Raw genomic sequence first — 21,888 nt, 5'->3', positions numbered from 1 at the left:
ATGCACACTTGCTAATATACATTACTCCTATGTTCACCCACACAGAGCCCTCCAAGGCTGCTCAGGCTGCAATTCTCACTTCACACCCTAGCTGATGTAGAGCTTCCTGAGCCCATCTCCACTGATCTGGTGACCTGCCAGCAACAGCAGCCCTGGGCTTTCAAATCAGAAGAGTTATTAAGGGATGAGAAGGAGGAAATCTGTGAAGCGGGACATGCTGGTAGTCACCAAAATGAAACACCTGAAAACACCCCTAAATAGTTAGGTACAGTGAAGGGCAAAATTGGGTGCAGAGGTTGCCACCAGAATGGAAAAGCTGAAAGTAGATATGAACTGCTTTAAGGATCTGGGACTGGCTCTGCCTCTCAACCCAGCATATCTTAGCCTGACTGGGTTTAAACCACGACTGTAGAGTAGGAACCCAACTCTCACAACATCCCAGTGTGTAATATTTATTCATGCTAGTTATCACTTTAATGTATCCCAGTAGACATTCTGAATAATTTCCTCCTATGTAGAAACCCATACACATGTTACAAGCACCAAAGATTTGAGCTCTTCAATTGCTGAGGCTACACTATGCTGCACTTCCTTCATAAAAACATCTCCCATTAAGCTGTTGCTACATATACTCAGGCCTCATCAAGATATGATGAAAATCACTTTCTTTATATAGCAGTACCTGAGAGTATTGAAGAATTTGATTCTGGTTTTGTTATTTGCTCATTTCTGAAATGTGCTGCATTATTGGTTTTCTGTGCATACTAATTTCCTGTTACACTGGTTCATACTCTGCTTTGCATTAGCCCTGCAGAACACTAAAAAACCCCACTTCATTCTAAGAAGGGAGATTTAATGTGTGGCAGTTGTACCTTACAACCCATTAAATTTCATTTGTTCCAAAGCATCTCCTCCTTCCGACACACAAATTCATCAACTGGGATTTCTCCGTCTTGTGCTAGGAGGCAAGAGAATGCTTACAGATGTAACACAATTAACAGTGTGATTTTTACTGCTGTAGGGGAACATTCTGAATAAGAGCAAGGGGCAGGGGCCCTGCAGGACTTGAAAGGAAGGCAAGACAAGTTCACAGATACTAGAAACAATCCAATGGGATGTGTCACTCCCTAATTCCACCAGCAAAGCAGACTCTCACAAAAACTCAATGCTGTTTTGCTCCCCAGACGCTGGAAATACAGCAGTATGTATAAAACAGGGCCAAGCATGCACTGGCACTGAACATGTACATTCACTAACACTGAGGAGATAGAGTGGGAGCTTATGACAGTGATTTTAAGTTATGACACTTCTAAGAATAAAGAATTTCCTGAGCTGTTGGTAATGTAGATCATGTTTAACCCCTTACCAGGCACATTGCCACATACTGGCTGGAGGCCATAAAAAAGGTTCATCTTACCACATATATCTCTGCAGGCATTCCACAATAAAACAAAAACCATTTCCACTCCATAATAAGACAGCCGGGAAGCAGTTGGACAAAACACCCATAAATGCACAGAGACACACACACACACATTTACTGCAATCAGACTCTTACTTGATTGTCTCTTGCTGGGTATCCATGATAACCTGAAGTCAGAGGCTCGTTCTGCAAGACAAGAAAACAAAGAGTGAATGTAGGGGTTACAAGGAAGAGAAACCAAGGAATTATGTATCTGTCTTGACTCAAAAACAAGAACCTGCATGAAATGGGGGAAGGATGAGCTAAGATTAAAGCATTCTGCTAACTTCCTATTTTTCATGTAAGCCAATACACCTAAATTAATTTTCAACTGCAGGTGCCAAACTGTGCAGAAAGGAAAAGAATAAAAGAAAAAAGCCATAAAATAAGCATAAGTTAATCCTGCCTTACCCTCTGTAATTTCAGTGGTGTATAATATTCGTAATTTTCCAAAGAATTCTTATATGCGAACTCCATTTATCATCACGAACACTGAACAAAACAGAACATAAAATTACAGAAACTACCGCCCACCTTGCCCAATCTTGAAGAAACGTTTCCCTAAACACTAGCCATAAAGTGTAATTTTCTCCTTTTCAAAACTGTACTAATAGCTTAACACGAACTTTAAAAGCAGTCAGTGTATCTTCAAACACCCCAGTAAGCCCAAGCAATATGTTGCACACTCCCAATGGGAGATCAATGCTCTAGACTTGCTTATTTCACCCCACCAGGGTCTCTGAGCGAGCATGTTTTGTGCTATTGGCAGCCCCATCACACTGTTCTGTGGGGATTTACGAGCCTCGAACACTTCTGGAATCTCTCCACGAAATTCCCAGACCTGTCTCTATTTTAGCAGTGCAATGGGGATTATGATAACATACTTCATGATACTTCCCGAATGTTTATTTTGGTCTCTTAATTTATTTTCTGTTACTCTCCCTCCAACACTTCCTACTTGAAACAGGGAGAGGGCACTCACACATGCCCTGTGCGTGCATCTGCCTCTCTCTGGGTGGAGGATAAACTAAACTAGACCAAGCCTGTATCAATTTCACGCTGGTACCCGTGCATTCATGAGCAACTCCTGGCAGAATGCTAGGAGGAGGAAAGGCAGTAGCCACCCTCCACAATCAGCTTTTAAGTCTGCTCCTATCTGTTGTTATGACTTGCAAGGAGGAACTCCAAAGCCAGCCATGCACTTTCCCCAGCAACTCTTGGGGAATCAGGGGTAGAGAGGCAGGCCAAAGGGGAAGACCCTAACAAAACACAGCAAAACAATTCCGAATTGTCAAAACAAAGATATTCTGGGCACGAAGCTGACAGAGTTGTGTGACCGCTGTCAGCAAGAGGTTTTGTTGAGATAGTTTGAGTTTTGCGCTGGGATATTTGGGTTAAACAGGCCAGCTCCTACCAGAAAGGAGTCTTCTGCCCTATACAGGGCCTATGGTCTCTGGCACAACTTTACAGTTTATACAAGAACACTTCAAACACAACTTCTGCTAAAAGCAAGGTGCTAACATTTCAATACAGGGACTTGCAGTGCTATTTTAAGTTTGTATTCATCCTCCCTCTCTTCCTCTTTACCTCAAACCTGCCCAGGGGATTCTCCATGGAAACTTGCCAGGAAACATCCAGCCTCTCAGGGTCTCACACTAAAGCTATAGTAGCACGCACAGTATTAGAGCTTCAAGGACAACAAAAACTTCTGGCAGCCAGTTTTGGGGGATTAACAGTAATTAATTAGGTTGACCACCCTGTGAGTACATTCTTCTCAAACACTACTAGCCAGCAAGCAGGTAAAGCAGAAGTAATACAGAAAGAGAAGGAACGACAGAGAAGTTGGAAAAAGCAAGTGAAAACTGACAGTTACAGCACCATCCAAAGCATTTGGTTTTAACTATGAATGAAATTAAGAACCAAGCAACATCATGATGAAAAGGCAGGCTAGTACTTTCCTCCCTCAGTGTAACTACATATTGCAAGTTCTGCGATTGTGTCTCTCACATGCTACAGTCTACCAACTTGTATCTAAGTGCCATAAATGTTCACTTTGTATCAGGAGATACAGTCTTCTCCCAAAAGACCATTCCAGGTACTCTTTTAACAGTACTTGTTCACAGCACCTGCAAGGTCAGTACCTCAGACATGCTCATGTGGCAGTCTGTCTCAACACCTTGGAAAACAAAGATTTCCACACAGAAAACAATGAATAAATGGAGAATTTGCCCCTAGAGAAAACAAGCTGAAAGTTATCATGAAGAAAGAAAAATAGTTATTTTGAGGATGATGTTCTTCACATCAGGGACTGTTACTATGAGGCTGTAGCAGAAAAGAGACAAAACAGAACCTTGTGGGATTTCCTAAAGTCAAAGAACTTAAATGCCCAGAAACCATGTCTAGAAACAGAATGGTTTCACCACAGAAGTAAATTGCAAGAGTGAGAAAAGGAAGACAGTTATAGAGATCTGAGGGCAGTTCACTCTAGGGAAGAGAAACAAACAAGAAAGATGTGGAGGAAAGAAAAAAAAAAAAAAAAAAACAACAAAAAACGACCAAAACCCACAGCTAACAATTCGCACTTTGTTTTTGGAAGACAAATCCCACAAATCACAGACTGAAAACGTTTGAGGGGTATGGCTGCATCAGAAGGCAAAAGAAGGTTAGATTAGGAAAGCTAGAGTTTGGAGAAAGCAGAGGTTAGAAAGAGGGTAGCAGCTGGAGCATTAAGGTCACAAAAAGGCCAAAGATATCTCTGCTTCTCATATAGCAATGCCACCACCAAGTACTGAACCCTTTACAAAATCCCTGCTGTGCGTATCATTGCTCTAATTGAACTTAACTCTCCAAGAGAAGGCAGGAAGCGCCTAGGGAAACCGTCTCTCGCCAATAATCTCCAGTGCTGCCAATTTTACAGGTCACTAATGGTGAATCCAGGGCCTGCTGCATGATTATTCCATACAGAGTTTGCTTTTGTTGAAAACTAAACAGAGCAAGAAGTAAAAGTGATAAACTCCTGCAACTGGAACAGGACAGTCAAGCAACGTCCAGACAGAAAAACCCTGATAGTTAGCGGGTGACCTAATGCAGCAGAGGCTGGGGATACAACTCAATCTCCTCCTCTGCCTGCACACACACAAAACTAATCTTACAAGATGGAAGTAAAAAGAGAGAGAGGGAATGTTTGACACATAAATACCCTGCCAACAAGCAGCAGCCTGGTGGGAGAGGGAATCCCCAGATAACTCCATCTCTCTTGCAACTCCCTCCTGACAATTACATTTCTCTTTCAATACCAACATGAGACCAGACATTGGTAAAGAAATTGAGTCAGGCAGTGGTAGCCTGCAAAATCAAATCAAACTGACACTGGGATGTTTCATTACTTTGTTTACCACGGAAAGGCATTTCTCAGGTACTTGCAATTTGCTTTAGAGGGGGGAGAAAAAAAAACCCTAGAAGCTAATACAGTACATCAGCTTTCTGCAACACATACTGTGATTTTATTCAAACCGTACTGATGATCTCACACATGGGCTTCCACACTTCCATAGGATCTGTGAGCATTGTGGCTGTACCCCAGCAACAGTCTGTGCCAGCCAACTGGTTTTAACAGGATGGAAGTCACAACTCAGTCGAATCCATGAAGCCTATAACCCTCTCTCTTCCCTTCAGATTTCCCCCCTTTAATTCCCCAAGCCTTGCTAACACAACTTCTTTTCCGTTGACATTTGCAATAGTAATGTCTGACACAACTGCAAGCCACGGGTACAAGGTAAACACAGTACAGCCATTTGCAGATGACTGAAGGAGATGCTCCTGCACTAGCAGGACAGCTGGGCTTTGGGGGTCATTGAATTTTTTGACACCTCTCAACTTGATAAATCTTAAAAATTGCTGAATTAGATGCATCTGGAACACCTGAGGAACTGCCAAGAAAACAGCACACCACTAAGAAGTGATCAGTTCTGCGGGTGCTATTAACTTACGAAAGGCCATAGAGGACTGGAGTAGAGTGAGTCCTCTGTAGGAAATGTCACAGCTGTAACATAATGGAAGGTCTGGAAGTCCTTCTTCTTAAAAGTAAGTTTTAGCTTAAAGAGGCAGTAATTTTCCTTGACCTAACTTGACCCCAGAACAAATTAATTTTACATCACAGACTCGCCACTTTGCCAGACACAACAATTAGAGAGGCCCAATTAGCAATTGTTTCTTGACAGCCAAACTAACCCTAAAGCCCACAGATTAAAACTCTGCTGGTAGGAACTGTTATCTTAGCGAGTTTATCCGTATTTCCCCAGCCAGAGAATCAATTCCTGCCACATCCAAGCTTCAACTTTAAGTGTCACGTCCTTTCAGTTGCAAAGATAACCTCAGAAACATGACCAAGCAATCTCTTCCCTGGATCTGCACTGTGCCTGCTTTCCGGACAATGCTGGAAAAGTGAAGTCAATGCAATTATTCTGAGTTTCACAACTGCCTCCTAGGTTCTGAGCAACAGCAGCAAAACCAACACAAGACCAGCTCATCGGCCTCTGCTCTGGCTGCCCTCAAGAGTTCCTGGCAGCTCAGCAGCCACGACAGAAGTGGCGAGGGAGACCCGCAGCTTCAGAAACCCCCACACTACACAGAGCAACGACATAAAGGCAACAAGAAAACATTTGTTCCTCCTGAGAGAGAAATGGGATTTTGAAGTGGTGAGATAGCACAAGCTACATATATATACCAGAGGCTCGTGCTACACAGAGAGAAGTCACTTTTCTAGGACACAGAGAATAAGATGTTAAAAAATAAAACAACAGCAAAAAAAGAAAGCTGAACACTGGCAACTAAACTATTAATCTGAAAGTGACAGCTGCGAAAAAGTAAAGCTTGTGAGCCAGACAGAAATCCCAGCACTGTTCACTGCAGCCCAGGCATTTCACCATCTTTCCTGCTTTACTCCTTGCACAGCAGGAAAGACAGAAAGCCTGTGCTGGGCAGCAAGGGGGGGGGGGGGGGGGGACGGGGGACTTGAAAAAGGCTTTTTAGTATTTTAACTGTGGCAGAGCACAAGCAAAACTGTAAATGCCTTGACCTTATTATCAGTTACCAAGAAAACAGGTAATTCTTCATTGGACATGCACAAATTACTGCATGTAAGCAAAAAGAAAATATAGAATCATAGAAATATCCGTTTCTTTGTCTAAGTGTATGTGATGCATTCAGTCTGGCTTCTCAATTGTGTGTGCCATCTCCCTACCCCAAATTGTCTGTGGATAAAATTAATGGGAAAAGCAGCATGTAAGGGTGAATTACCGATTATTAATGAAAAACTGAACTAAAGTAGTTTTTAAATGGATCTTAATGTCACCCTTCTCCCTCGATACTTACCCTAATTTGATATACAGCTCTTGCTAATCACTCTGCAGTTCCAATAACTGCATCTATAGTGTGGGACAAATCCCTTCAGCCGTCTTCATTTTCAATTAAACTTGCTTCTCAGCTTTTGGCCAGTTTCCAGAGGCACAAACGTCATCTAGCAAAGGACTTCCATTTATTTGCTTCCTTTGTCAGTGTCCTGAAATCAACAACCTCTACCGTTTTGTGGATGCAAGTAAATGGATTTATATTTTACTTATTACCTGTCCTTTCGGGTTTTTTTTAAGTTGCGTTTGGGGACTAAAGGCCTCATATTTTGATGAAAGGCGCCACACCAAGTGTGCTGCATGCCACTGCCCTTGATGGCTGGGAAGACTCATGCTGGCTAGCACTGCCCTGGCTTCCCATACACACCCAAATCACTAAGGACACTTCCTGAGGGAGGGAAAACCGGAGGTGCTGCTGCTAACACGGTGCTCCAACTGCATGGGGCCTGAGGCTGGCAGCTGCCCCCAGGAGAGCAGAAGAGCACCCACGGGCTCCCTGCTTCAGGGCCTGGCGAAGGCTGGGATGCAGGCCCATCCAGCCCCTGTTCCTCCCTGGAATTCTGACCCAGCTGCTGCAGTGATGGCAGCCTCCAGCCTGCCCTCCTCTCCCCAGGTTTCTCCTTCTCCTAAAAAAAAACTTGTTTTAAGCAGGAGCCAGTATGATGTTGGACAGATAGGACAGGAGAGCTCCTGGCTGTGACCTCGCTGCCTTGCACGGCCCCCCAAATGGGGTTCCACCCCTGTAGTAGCCTGCAGCCCCAGGCAGCCCATCACCTGCCTCTGAGCCTGCAGGACCTCCTCTCCACCATCATTAAAGAGCAGGGGCCAGCCAAGAGGGAGGCCAGGCCTGCCAGAGGCCTCCCTGGGCGGGAAGCCCAGTGACACAGTAAAGACAAGAAAGGAGGGTGATGTCAGATTAATAAAAATAGCCGCCTGCCCCGACCACAGCTCGAATAGTTTGGGAGCAATTAGCTAAGCAAGCCCACGAGGTGGCCAGCAAGAGGGAACAGGACAAGTCAGTGGAAGGCTGCATCCCCGTCACAGGGAGCACCCTGGTGAGGCTGCCCAAACGTGTCTGTGCAGTTTTCTGTGATTGAAATACCTCTTAACTCCGACCTCCCAGCAACTTCTGTTTTGCAAAACCCTCTATATACTACAGGAATAACAACTGGTTGGTATAGCAGAAGCTACAGAATGGAATACACACAAATATACATCTGACCAAACCACACAGATTGAAACTTTCAGGTCTGTTAAATTCAGCATGCAATAAGTTTACTCAGTGTTTAAGCAGACAGCGTCCATATGAAGCTATAACACAGATGTCTCATTTTGCAGAAAGGAGGGGGACTTTCATACACAGAAATCACTTCCACAGCCAAAACAGAAGAGCTAAAATTGAAGTATTTTACAGAGATTTGGTATAAGAAGAAGTAATGGAAGTAGCTTTCTGGAGGTCAGAAGCAGCTTTCCACCAACAGGCTTTTTCGTTTTCCAGATGAGCCAAAGGGTGTTTTCAGCTTCTCAAAGACGTAAGATTTCACTAATTTGTGTAATTTAAATGTACAAAACAAAACCATACAGTTTTATTTTGGACTACATACGGCAGCATCCTCATACTGCTCTGGGCATACAGGAAATACAGCCTGCTTTTCCTGGTCCATGACCTAGGTTGGCAATAATAGATCCAGTGTGAGTTAAAGCCCCTGGGAATACTGTGCACAGTGTGACATCTGTGATCAAGCAAATGCAAGGACACTCTGCATGCACAGAAGCCAACAGCACAGAATATTGATTTCCCTCCTCTTTTACCAGGCAGAAGCATTTTAAATGGCAGCTCATGTTCACTTCCACCCTTCCTCAACAGGACAGGGTTCATAACAAGGCTTTAAAATCCAGCACTGGGTGCACCTTTGGATGCCATAATTGTTATATGGGGCTGAGGAAGCATTTCACATGTAACTTATGCTAAGCCACTCATGATAAAGCAACATGCTCAGAGCATAAAAAGCCAGCTTGCTCAAACAGGCCAACTGCAAGCTTTCACACAGTGGAGTACAGAGTTCTGCCTTAGTAGATGGTTTCATTGCTCCTGCTGTCTCAAAAACCAGCCTGGAGAACATGGAAGAGAACAAGGTGAGGGAGATGACAGACCACAGATCCAGAAGCAATGTCAGTTTATCACAAGCTTCGTGGCTGATTTTAAAGACATTCAGAGGCTGTTGCTCTCAGGCAAAAAATGAAAGAAGAATACCCCTAATTTTGAGAAGGAAATTACAGTTGTTCTATTACCTGCAGAAGAAAAAGCTGAAACCAGTTTGTTAGGTGGGTGTGAAGAGGCTGTGACAGAAAATTAAGCCTGCCTTGTTTTTAGGGAAATGGGCACAAAAAAGAGGTACAACAGCACACAATTCAGACAAAAATCTTGCTGTATACCAAGTGCTGCAGGCAAATAGGTGCGAGAGACATTTTCTGTGCCCTGGACACGCTGGCCTGATTGCATAAGCTACCCTAGATAGTTACAGAAATTATTTTCCCAGGTTCCCATTACAAACCAGCTTTCCTTTCCCCAGAGACATAATTTCTTTGAGCAGTCTAGCCAAATGCAGTTCCATCTCCAGGGCACTGTAAGTGCCCAAAGCCAGCCTGAGAAAGGATTGAAGCGAGGCGGGCAGGCTGATAGGACAGAGCCGTAATGGCAAGGGGTTAAAAAGCCCGGGGGAGGGAGAGAGCACAGGGCTTGGGGCACAGGGTGAAGAAAAGGCAGGCTTCAGGAGTGCCTCGGCAGCCAGGGCTGTTTCTGATTAAGCCTGCAGGATTGTGGAGCTGCACAGGAAGCGCCGGGGGGGCTAAGGGTCTCACTGCCGCCATCCCAAACACACTAGAAATCTTTGTGTTCCAGCAGCACCATCTGGAAACAGTTAGAGAGAAACAACTCCCAGGCCTCCCCTCCCAAAATAATGAAAAAAGAATAAATCCACTCTTAAGACCATTAAGCCTGGCCTCTCCATCCCCCTCCTGGAAAGCTCCTCTCCCTGCAAGAGTGGGGAACAAAAGGGTGTCTATAAAAGGGAAGAAACCCCCTTGAGTGCTGTGAGGGCGACCTGCACAGCGTGGCAGCTCTCTCTGTTCACAAGGGGCAGCCCAACGTGGCATCACAAGGACAGAGGAGTGAGCCCTCTGTCCCTTGGCACAATGCTTCAGAAGCAGCCCTCATGAAAGGGCATCCAGTGCACTAACTGCACATAGTAAGAACAACAGGGGGAAAACATGGATGGCAAGTCATTCTGAAGTTAGAATAGCCCCAAATGGGAGCTGCGCATGTTGAGGGCTCACCCTGAATTTTGCCCTCTTGAAAGATCTCATCTGTGCGCCATGTATGAACACATGGATGCAAGAGAATCCACTCCAGCAGAGATGAATATCCCAGTCACAGGCAAGAGACTTAATTCCATTCTTAAGATGATGGAGAGACCATGATGTGAAGCACATCAGCATGGTGATGCTCTCCTACTGCCTCAAAGGTACCAAGAGTGAGAAGGGCAACAGAGTCTGATACAGGCATTTCCAACCACCGAAGGGCTCCTTTCAGTAAGGCCTGGGATAGCTCGTTAGTGCCTCAGCACATGTTCTGGAGACAAAGAGGGTGTCTGTTTCCAAAATGCCATTCACTAGTATTTTAAAAGGGAAAAGGAAAGGTCATGACTGTTGAATTTTACCAGAGTAAATCCCTGTGTAACAGTTTATAAGAGAGGTACTCCCCTTGCAAGGGTTGTTATCTCCACAAGGAAGTAAAGCCTGCAGTTTTTACCCTTCCCTCCTTGCCTTTACCTTTATTCACCTCTCCCACACACATCAGTATTTTTCAGGGGTTTTCTTCTAATTACACATCCAAGCACTACACACTTGCCTATAAAGATGTAAAAACATATCAAAACAAAATCAAAGCTAACCTTTCAACATCCCAATTAAGCAATTACACATGGAAAGTAACACAAGTGATTCCTGCTAGAACACAATGCCATTCCTCTACAGAAAGCACACCTTTGCTCTTCTTCTTACTCCCACCCTGTAACTGAGTGGCACCTCTTTATGGGCCACAGACAGTCTGGATGGGATGTGACCACATGCTAAGGCAATTCATAAAAATAAGTCTTAAAATAACAGGCTTTCTCAGCCATTAACGAAGGACTCTTTGGAATCCACTTCTGTGACACAAACCTCCTCACTCTTCCTGCAAAGCTAACTATTGCTAAACATGACTGTCCCGAGATGCCAGCATGGTAGCTGTGGTCACACTTCTGTACTAAGTACATGGAAAGAGAGAAATCCTACCTAAGCTATCAGAAATACTCACCCTACACAAGCTGCTCAATATGGCAGATTATAGCTGATGTCCCAACCTAGCCAAATAACTTATGCTGGAAGTATGAAGCATCCCACTGCAGCCAATGGTCACAGCTAGAAAGGGGTTAAAAGAAGGAGGAAAGGAGCACTAATCAAAGAATCTCCTTCCCTCCCAAAGGAGGAACACCTCCTGTGTGGAACAGTTTTGAGAGGAGTTTCAGTATGTGCTTTGTTTCGGAATTGTAAGAGAAAGGAAGAAAGACCTGCCCTTCATTTGGAAGGCTGCATCCAAAAACTCAGGAGAGCTAGGAAGATTCAAAACAAACCACCTCCCAGCCCAGCTATATGGGGACAAAACTAGGCATTTACAGTAAGTTACTGTTTCCATTTCATTGCACAGAGAAGCAAGCCAAAGCCACTCCAAAGGCATTTTTAAGACCATGTTACTGTAGAGAGCAAAATTATCCAGCGAGATATCTCTAACTGGTCTGAACTCTTCAGTTTGGCCCATACGGGAGCGCTAGCCCTGCTTATAAGGGGAAAGTGGTTTTCTGCTGCCTGTGTTCTACTCTTGTGGGCCAAGAACTTTATGTATTAATGGAAAAATAAGTGAGACACTGCCAGCAGTCTCAGACATTGGATATTCTTATACTACTGTACATTCTGTGTTTAAATACAGCCATCAAACACAAAAATAAGATTGCAATTAAACAGTAAGAGGTCGTAAGAACAGATCGTGCCTGTGAAAGGTCAAGACACGTGCCAGGGATCTTTGTGGTGCCTGCAGCATTAAAGCACCAGGCTGCTGCACACCAGGCACATAGGAGGCTGTGAGACATGGGTCTGCCAAGCAGGCAGGAGACACAGTTCTCTCTTGCAGCATCCCACAAGCCTGTGATACATTTCTCTCTTTTTACCAGCTTTAGGTTTAGTTATATCCCAGAAGTCCTCAAAAACAGCAGACGACCTCCTGACAGAGCCTCAGTTCCACCCCATTGTCTTTAAGGATAGTCTGAAGCCTCTGGAAGAAAAAGACACACACACAGAAATTCGCCCCCAGGATATCTCAAAACCCCTGGACTGCACATTCCTGCCAGCACCACACAAAAGCAAAGTCCCCTCCCTTCCCTGCCGGCAAGACAATGTAATAATCAAGCCACAATACCAATGGTGGAACTGACCAAAACTAGCTCCTTGAAGATTTGTGCCCTTTGCCCCACCCCCGGGCTGGCTTCCCATCCCAGCCTCCTACAGCTATAACCACAGACCCTCTCACCACGTCCCCTGCCATGGTCCCACGGGGCAGAATGGAGCACACACCCCAGCACAGCCAGCCAGTCCATCCGGCTGCTCCATATGGAGTGTGTAATACACAAGCTCTGACCGCCCTGCCCTCTGTGGGCACTTCTCTGCATCTCTTGCCCATCACCACCCCATCACCATTTTCCACAAAGCCTTCCAGAAGGCAATAACATTAAAATTCTAACAATTTTTAAAAGCTTTTGAAATTACCACTCGGTTTGGAAGCGTGCATGTGTGGGAAGGGATTGTCACAGCACATGCACCTAAAGCTTTTTCCTTCACAAACCTAAAAACCTCCTCTGCGTGCAATCCCTGGAGACTTCTTTGCATCAAGAAGTTCCATTTCCCTCCCTGAGCCTACAGATGAAATGCAGAACAGAGATCTAAAAACACTCAGCTCCTGAAATTACAGCGTCGTGTATCTTATGTGGCACATTCAGACGAAGGAAACAAAAAAGGGAGCCACCCTCCCACTGAACATGAAAACATCTTAAATTAGGTACAGAGAAACTGGCAGTATAGCAAACTCCTGAACTGGAGCAGACCAAAGGCACCGTGGCAAAGAGCAGATGAGAGAGCCAGTCAAAGCATCAAACCATGCCAAGGCATCACTTGCCTTTTTTGTTTCATTTCTCAAGATTTCTTTATAAATACAGCCAACATTCTTATTCAAAGGTCTAGACAGTCGCAGCCCTATAAATTCAGTTCTACCTGCTCCCTCCTTCTGCAAAAAACTGCTGGGCCCAGGTATAAAGTGATTGAACATCCCTGGGCTACACAGTGATACAAACCTTCTAAGAGCATGGTTTTTGCAGTCAGGTTAAGCCAACCTCAAAAATCTCACTACCAAAGGAAACTGCCCTGTTTTTTTCCTCTTGCTCCCAAGTGTGCATCCCTTACCTCCTGCATGCACTGTAGGGATCACAGAAGAACACTGCAAGTCAGATCAGCTTGCTCATCCTCCTCGAAACTAATCCATCAAAAAGGAGAAGGATTAGCTTCATGAACAAAGGTGGGCACTACAGGCCACGTAATCCCAAACACCTGTACGCTGGAGGGTGCAGGACCACATGGTCAGTATCAGGGGAAAGGCAGGGCTCCTCTTTCAACAAAGGCATAGTTTTAGGACAGCTTAAACCAGTGATGAAACTGCAACAACATGAGCTTTGCTGACACACTTCCTTCTAGAAACTATCAGTCCTTGACATCCATGCCTTTCAGAGCCTTCTACACAGGCATCTTTAACACCGCTTTAAAATTCAGCTTTTACTCCCTCAGAGAACTGATCATAACATCCCCAATCCTGTATAACCTAACCAGATATGGCTGGTGTTTGCTCATACTTTTCTCCTTTTTTCATCCCCCAGAGCAGGGAGCAATTCAAGACCGCTGCTGCTCTATGAATGACTGTAGCTGCTTAAGTGAGTTTTCATGATCAAAGGAATGCTTTATAGTCAGTAGCCGTTGAGTATCCAAAACCAAGCTGCCATACTTGATCTGTTAATTATTTACAGAGTTGTGAGAATGCACAAGGGAAAAGGTATTTTTATCGATGAAATCTACGCACACTTGGTAGCTACTTTTCAGATCAGTAATTGGGGAGGGCCTGCGAACACAGACGTTAATATGTTTTTCCCCATTAAATTTGCAAAGAGACACACAGACCCCTTCTGTCTTCAGTGCTTTGGATTTGTGACCTCCACGACTTCCAGAAAAAAACACTGCTCTTCACTACAGGCCCATACACCACCATCACAAAGAGATGTCAAGGATTTGACAAGACCAACTGCAGAACTACTGGCTGACGGTGGCTCTGCAGAGGATGCTCGTGGTAAGATGAGGCACGTAGAAGACTTCGCTATTAAGATGCGCAAAGTATGCACGTTCTGTCATCAGAGCTATCTGTATTTTCGAAATGTTCCTGGTTCTCATCTTGATGCTGCTCATTCAAGAGCTTTTCCTAAAGAGGACAGGAAAAACAAACATTTCATTTATATTAGTGACACTGCTTAATGCATTACAAGCACCCAAACTATGACCACAAGGAGATAACACTGTGTGTATATAAAATATACATCTGTGCACATATATTAAACATTATCTATATATGAGCCTGACCAAAACTGAAACATAACAGGCCAAAAGTCAAGTCTTAAGGCACCAACACTACCACCTGCAGTGTATAAATGCCTGTCAAAATGAAGCCTGTAATCATCACATGTGAAAAAATGAACCTTCCAAATCCTATCCAATATGAAGACAGCATTGCATCAGTCAGAGTTGGTAGAGAGACAGCACTGGTGCCTGGAGGATTACTTGCAGCTTCAAAGGAGCAGCAGAAAGGAAACAAAAAAATAAAAGATGTTGAAATTTCACACAGATGCAGCTGCGGCATGGGAAAGCTGTTATCAGCCACACAGAAAGGCACCGTACAGATTCAGGACAGGAGGGTTGAACACATGCAAATCACAGATTGAATGAGATTGCTTCTCTCCCCCACTGCTCTTCAATCAGATCAGGAGGATGAGGGAAAGAGCTGGAAATCTGCTACTTTATGGAAGCAGTCAAAAACCTCCTGGGGGAAGAAAAGAAGAGGGAGGGAAGAAGAACAAGTTTTCCCTTTCTCCTGCTGCCATTATTAAAGCCAAAACGGGTATAAATGAGAAGCTCAAAAACCTGAAATCTCTGCTCCACAAAAATACTATGAAATCACAGAGCCCCAGACTCTGGCAATGCCAATTCTAGCTCTCCCCTGCGTCCCAGAAGCCATGTATTACAATAACCCTTAGCTTCTCCAGTGACTACGTGTAGAGCTTGCCATTCATGAGTCCCAGTCCATCAGCTTTTGTATTTATTTCTGGAGGGGCTGAATGCTTTTACCCACAGGAAAAAAATCACATTTGCAAGCCCTGTGTGACAATAGGAAAGCCTCCCAGACTGCCTCCCAGCTGCTGCATGAACACCACTGCAGGCTTCACACCTTTGCAACTTGTTGTCTCTTACTCATACAACTTTAAAAGCAATAGGAGCAAGCTTGTTTCAGACATTTCCCTCTTCTCTGCTGACAGGGAATACTACACCTGTCTCCATTCCAGCTTGATGAAGGACAAAATAGGCATCTTTACCCTGTTCCCTTCCTTCTAGCCTTTTTGATGCAATAACCAGTCAATGCTCATGGACATATGCAATGATCTAGGCTTTCCTAGGGTTTGTTTTGCTTTTCTCTCCATTGAATCACTTCAGGTCTCTGCTGCTTGCTGCAGAGAAGCCACAGCAAGCAGCATTGCAGCCACCACTTCAGAGGTAACAGCATACTCTGCTGCTCCAGGTATGAGTCAAAGGAAGGGAAAAAAAGGACAGCACATCCTTCCTCTGGGTTGTCCATCACAGCCACACAAAGCAAACTGAGGACAGGAAGATAAGCAGTGACTCTGAAAGACTTTGTCTTCGGCTGAGGGGATGACGTTCAGCAGGAAAAGCTTTGCACTGGCCAGCAGAGGTGCACCCCTCCAGCATCCAGAATTTGCACTGGTGTGAAAGGGCTGGGTTTCTCTCTGGAAGGGAACTTCGTTTTTTCCAGTCTCTGCAAGGCCCTATGGACCCCTCAGCACTTTACCAAACACTAAAATCCCAGAGGGCTGTAACAGCACAGGATTTAAATTAAAAAACAGGGGAAAAAAGGCAGCCAGACCCTGCCACTTTGTACTCAATCACATACCACCTACAGAAATCAGGTTTTGAGGGAAATCACTGGTCACAATTCTGATTATTACCCCTATTTGCTCCTCAGATACACCAGGTTTTAAGTATCAACATGACTATCGAACAAAAATTCAACCCGTTATCAAGGCCGATTTATTCATCAAAAATCACCAGAAGGAGATTCTGCACAAAGAGGATGACACAAAGGAAGAGCTGATTTACATGATCCAATTAGAGGTGAAAAAACACTCACTCCTCTGTGTAGTCAGGAAGACCTGAAACTCCATCCGATCCTGTCAACCGGGACTAGAGAGCACTCTGGTCAAAGGGAGTTTCCCCAGGGACCAGCCACCTGCTGTAATTGCTTAAAAGAGAAAATAGAGAGGAACAAAGCAGAGGATCAACACAATGAAGGTGGTACCAAGCACACACCCAGAAGTTCTTGCACAGAGAAGTGACCATCTCCTCCAAAAGCATAAAATGTGTCTTACAGCTTTTATGTGTTGTGATAATGTGAACAGTAGAAATCTTTTAAACACTTACAAAAATTAGCAAGACTAACATCATAGGCAAATAGGGAATGGTTTCCATTAGAATAATAAAGGAAACATTTCCTCTCAGAAAATGTGAAACGTGATTGCTTTCTAGCACACCAACCCCTGAAAACTTGGGATGCAGAAAAGAGAACCTCAAATTGTGTGTAAAAAAAAATAAGGATGTGGTTTGAGGAGAAATCCACACCACGAAGATGAAATACAGATAGGGTACAATACCAGATACCACACATGGAGAGCTAATAGAAAAAGATGAGGACCTGGGAGCCCAGGCAGTCTTCAGCATGGCTGCAAGGCAGAACCAGATATAGACACGCAAACCTGCCAACAACCCTTCCAGCAGCAAAAAGGCTGGTGCCCACCTACGCTGCGGATGGCAAGACTGCAGGGCAACCCAGCCTCACCGCCCTGCCGCTACACAGCTCCCCAGCCCTGAACACACAGGGTGCACGGTGCCTCTGGGGCTGGTGCAGCGACAAATTCATCACCAGGTGCTGGCAGCGTGCCTCACACAGGGAATTCAATAGGAACAGCAGGCCGAGGAGGAGTGAATAATTCAGGCACTCTGCTCGTTTACATGGTGTTCAGGAAAGACGAAGCCAGCTCGCATCACCTTCAGTCACCCTGCATGCTTACATGTGGGGTCCAAATGGGAAGCCAGTAGCACACTCATGGGAAACCCCCACGCTACCTGGGAATGCCGCCAGCTTGCCGAACTGTGCCATGCTGGCAGGAGCTGGCAAACCCCGCCTGCCCTTGCCACCAGCGGGAGCAGAGAGCAGACTGGCTACACAGCCCTGCTTGTTTCCCTCACACACAGCTCCCTGTGTCCCGCCGGGAAGGAAAAGCCACTGGGAGGGTCATGTGCTCTCCATCAGCCCAGCTCCCAAAGCTTAAAGCAGAAGAGGATGTAGGCTAATCTCCCACAGTCACCACTCTGCCCTAGGAAAGTCTAACGTTATTCTATCAAAAATAGGGAAAGCTGCAGAGGGAGGGGAAAAAAGAGATAAGGGAAGACAAAAACGTTTCAGGGATATGAAAAATGTCAGCCTTCAAAGCGACAGGCTTACTGACTCAACACTGCATCATGCAACAAAGGAAACAGCTTTTGGAAAAAGCTGTCTGTGCCCATCAGTAATGTCTGCCGATGACCAGGAGCACACAGAAACAGTGGGGAGAGTCTCTGCCTCCGTCACCCGGACTGAGAACAGACACTGATTACAACCCAGCACACTCCAGAAACCCAATTTATCTTGCCACCACCAGGAATGGGAACACCTCAAGAAAGTATCTCTGGATTTCTTTCTTCATCACATGTAATGGTGAAACTGCTCTGCCAGGCCTCAATTCTCAAGGCCAGAAGAGACCTAGCAGATCAACCTGATGTTCTGGGTGCTCCCGTAATTAAGGGATGCCTCCCCCAGCACATGCTGCAACATGGCAAAAATGCTGCCATCACGTAATGAGCGTGTTGCCTCCTCCTCCAGCCCAGCAGCCTGCTTTGCCCCAAAACCAGGTACCCCACATTATCCCACCAGCCAGAACAAAAGCACGCTGCATCAGCCAGGGCATGAATAAACAGCAGTTACAGCAGCCGACGGCAAAGCGCAGAGCCTCGCTGCATACCAGGTGGCTGCTAACAGCACTGAGTGAGTCAGTCTTCACCATGAGGAGCTCTACCCATCATTTCTGCTCTCCAGGACTTTCCAACAGACCGATTTGGAGCCAAGCGCTTACAAGGTGGCAGCACCAGGATTGTCCAGTGACCACTTCCTGGGCATCGTGCTCCAGCCTGTGGACACGCTTAAGCAAACAGCGTGTACAATGGCACTGTACAAAGCAAAGCAGATGGAGGTAGATCAGGTCCACTGTGCTCAGCAGGAGCCCCGGGGGAAAAAAGAGAAAAAAAGAAAAAGAAATCTCTCATTTGCTACCTACTCCTTTTCCTCCACAGGCAGACGGACAGGGCAAGGCATCTTAGGCACAGATGTCTGTCCCATTACACATATCCCTGGGGCCTGCCAGGACTTAGACTGTGGTTCAGCAGACAAAGAATCCCAAATTGAATATGAAGCCCCAAGTAAATCCTCACAAGCCTGGGCTGCAGCCACAGCTTCTTTATCTTCGCTGCATCTCTAATGCTTTTAAACATTTTTGGCACTCTGCTGACTGTCACAAAGGTAATGTTTGGAATGCACAAATCTGCACCCAAAAAAACAACTGTAGAGAGAAAACCTTAACTATGCTTCAGCTGAATACAAACTTAGCACATGGCATATTTAGATCAAGCCTTTTGACACTTCATATCATACTGTACAAACACCTGCAAATGAGCAGCTCTTCCTCTGTAAACAGAAGTGGGATGAGAGAGGGAGAAGAGTTTGAAGTCCCTCTTAGTCTTAAATCTCTCATTCCTTTTAACAAACAGGAATTACTGCACCATTAGATTTAGCAGCAGTACTTAAAGACAAATCAGATTTGGCAAGAGGAAAATTAAGCTATTGACTCTTGACATTTGCAACTTCGAGTATATTAGACCAGCTACTCCATTTATATTTAGTACACCAATGAAGAAAGCAGCAGTCTCTAATTAAACAGACACAGAGTAATCTTTACCGAAGGATCAAACGCACCAGAAACCTTCCCCTTCCTGGTGCCACAGCTCCCTGGGAAGCCAGGCTCTCACAGGCTGCGGAAACCATCTCAGCTGCGTGAGTCACTGCTGCTAGCCCAACGGGGCACGATACAGAGGGCAGTTGCAAGAAGCTGCTGGGACATCAACCAAAATGAGGGAGAAAGATTCAGACAAGGTCCAGATCTTGCCTGCTCCAAAAGACAAATGCTTCGTCTCACTTCTCTCTTGGTCTGACCACAAGCATCCTCCCCCAGGCTCCCTGGGTCTGTCTCCCCATCAAAGGGGACTACCATTTTAGCTTCACTGACATTGTGATAGACTCCAGAAGCTGGGAGAAACTCATGTGATGCGCCTCTCGCTGGCCAGAGGGGGCCTCATGGAAGAGCTCCCGTGCAGAAACGTCTCGGGCCATTTCCTAGCAAAAGGGAAAAGAAAAGCAGCACAAATTGGAGAGGACAGGGGGCTGTGATTTGGGGGTGCAGGGCTCTGTCAAAGCAGGGTTTGGTATCCCTGATTTTTTACAGAAGCAGCAGACTTGCAGCTCTCACCTACTTTTCCAACTCAAATCCTTCAAGGAATTTGTTTATTTCCTACAAGCTCCTCGCTATAAAGTGTTTCCCCTTTTCTCTCACTTTTGCACTGGGCACAAACAGTACTGGCACTGCTTGAGCACACACTGCCCAAATTCAGTGAAAAAAAAGATGAAGGATGCAATTTAGCTTTAAACTCTGAAAACCATGAAAAGACAACATCTGCCACTTAACCATACAACACCAGCAGGTAGACAGGGATATACACAGGGGTCCATCATAAAATGGACCATGTCAGCCTTCTACTGACACAGCAGCACCTGAGAACCAGCAAAGCATCTTGAAACAAAACTAACCTCAGTTTTTATTACCAACCCTTCTCACTCCAAGAAAATTGGAGCTGTTTTATATCACGACCTTCAACCTACAGGAAGCAGCCAAGAGCCGAGAAGGAATATTTAGAGAGAGGAAGCAGCTGGAAAGGGGCCAGATGAGTATCTTCAACACGTATAAAGTTTTCCATCTCCCCATTTCAGTTCCTGGCCCAGCTGAGAGTCACTGAGCAGCCCTATGCTGAGCCCAGCTGCAAATGAGAACTTCAACCCCCAGGCTCCCCTTGACAATCAAAGGAAGGGCGGGAATCTCTCCGTGAGCCTGCCCAGGAGGTGGAAACACAGCATATTTGGCCAAACCTCATTACAGGGCATCTGCGGCCTTTCTCTCCTCACCATGACAGCCCATCTACCAGTCACACAGCTCATCAGCAGGCAGTCAGCCTCCTGTCCTCCCCCTGCACATTCCCCAGCATGCAGCAGTAATTGCCTTTCCTATTAGCCCACAGCGACAACAGCTGCCATGGCAACCAGCAATGATTTTAATAAGTTGGGTCTGGTTTCAAGGGCAGCACGCGCGTGCCGGCACACGAGGGAAGAGGGCCTGACGCCAGCTACACAGCCAGGGCTGAAAACATGGGTTAATGGGAGAAACCCCACAGACCAACACAGGTTTATCCCCCTCCTCTGCAGGACGGAAAGGCAACCGCTCATCCCTCAAGCGGTGTGGATGGGAGAGAGATCAACAGCTATGTGGTGGCACTAAACATGCAAAGGGTGACAAAAGTGATGTGCAGCTGCACTGTGGGTACAGCGTGCCATGTCAACGTACACAGTGCTGTATGTCTCTCAGCACCGGAGAGACAGGAACAGCAAGCACTTGATGCCACCTTCCTTCCTGAAGGGACAGCAGAGGCAACTCAGCTTTTTCCAACAGCTTTTCCTTCTACACTACTACCAGAGCCTACTCTCAGGTCATTCCCTGAGTCTCCTGGGCTCCAGAAAGTCAACATGCAGTTACTGGTTTAAGAAACAAAAAAGATCAGTATTAAGGAGAAAAGTTTTGCCATCATTGTTGGGCACACACACAGAGAAAAATACTGCTGATTTACTGGTTTACTTCAGCCCCTCAGCATCTGGGGTCACCTGTCAGGGCCTCAGCTACTAATATATGGGAAGATACGGAAAAGACATAGAAAGATATGGACCTCTTCGAGAGGATCCAGACGGCCACAAGAATGATCAGAGGGATGTAGCTGCTCTCCTGCAAGGAAAGGCTGAGAGAATTGTGGTTATTCAGCCTGGAGAAGACTCGACACCGGGGACACCCTAGAGCAGCCTTGCAGTACTTAAACAGAGCCTATAAGAAAGATGGAGAGAGACCTTTCAGCAGGCCCTGTTGCGATAGGACGAGGGGTGATGGTTTCAAACTACAAGAGGGGACATTCAGGCTGGATGCAAGGAAGAAATCCTTACACTGAGGGTGGTGAAACACTGCACAGGGTGCTCAGAGAGATGGTGGATGCCCCATCCCTGGAGACATTCAAAGCCAGGCTGGATGTAGTTCTGGGCAACCTGGTCTGGTTGAAGGTGTCCCTGCTCATTGCAGGAGGTTG

At 45.7% G+C, this 21,888-nt stretch overlaps 1 protein-coding gene across 20 annotated transcripts in view; it reads right to left on the bottom strand.

Moving 5' to 3' along the window:
• The window catches only part of RBFOX2 (RNA binding fox-1 homolog 2), a 166,499-nt gene that overhangs the window by 128,111 nt on the left and 16,500 nt on the right, over window positions 1-21,888 (bottom strand). For all 20 annotated transcript variants that reach the window (XR_008973658.1, XR_008973659.1, XR_008973660.1 and 17 more), the window contains exon 2: window positions 1,559-1,609. Coding sequence is in view for 11 of the 20 variants with exons in the window: in XM_057420626.1 (XP_057276609.1) it covers window positions 1,559-1,609 (51 nt within the window). In the remaining 9 variants the exon portion in view is untranslated. The remainder of the gene's footprint in view (window positions 1-1,558; window positions 1,610-21,888) is intronic.

The sequence above is a fragment of the Pezoporus wallicus genome, unplaced genomic scaffold (assembly GCF_028554395.1).
Source record: "Pezoporus wallicus isolate ANWC-B61680 ecotype Strahan unplaced genomic scaffold, APGP_CSIRO_Pwel_v1 contig_2871, whole genome shotgun sequence".
NCBI lineage: Eukaryota > Metazoa > Chordata > Aves > Psittaciformes > Psittacidae > Pezoporus > Pezoporus wallicus.
This window is presented reverse-complemented; position numbering and strand designations above follow the sequence as displayed.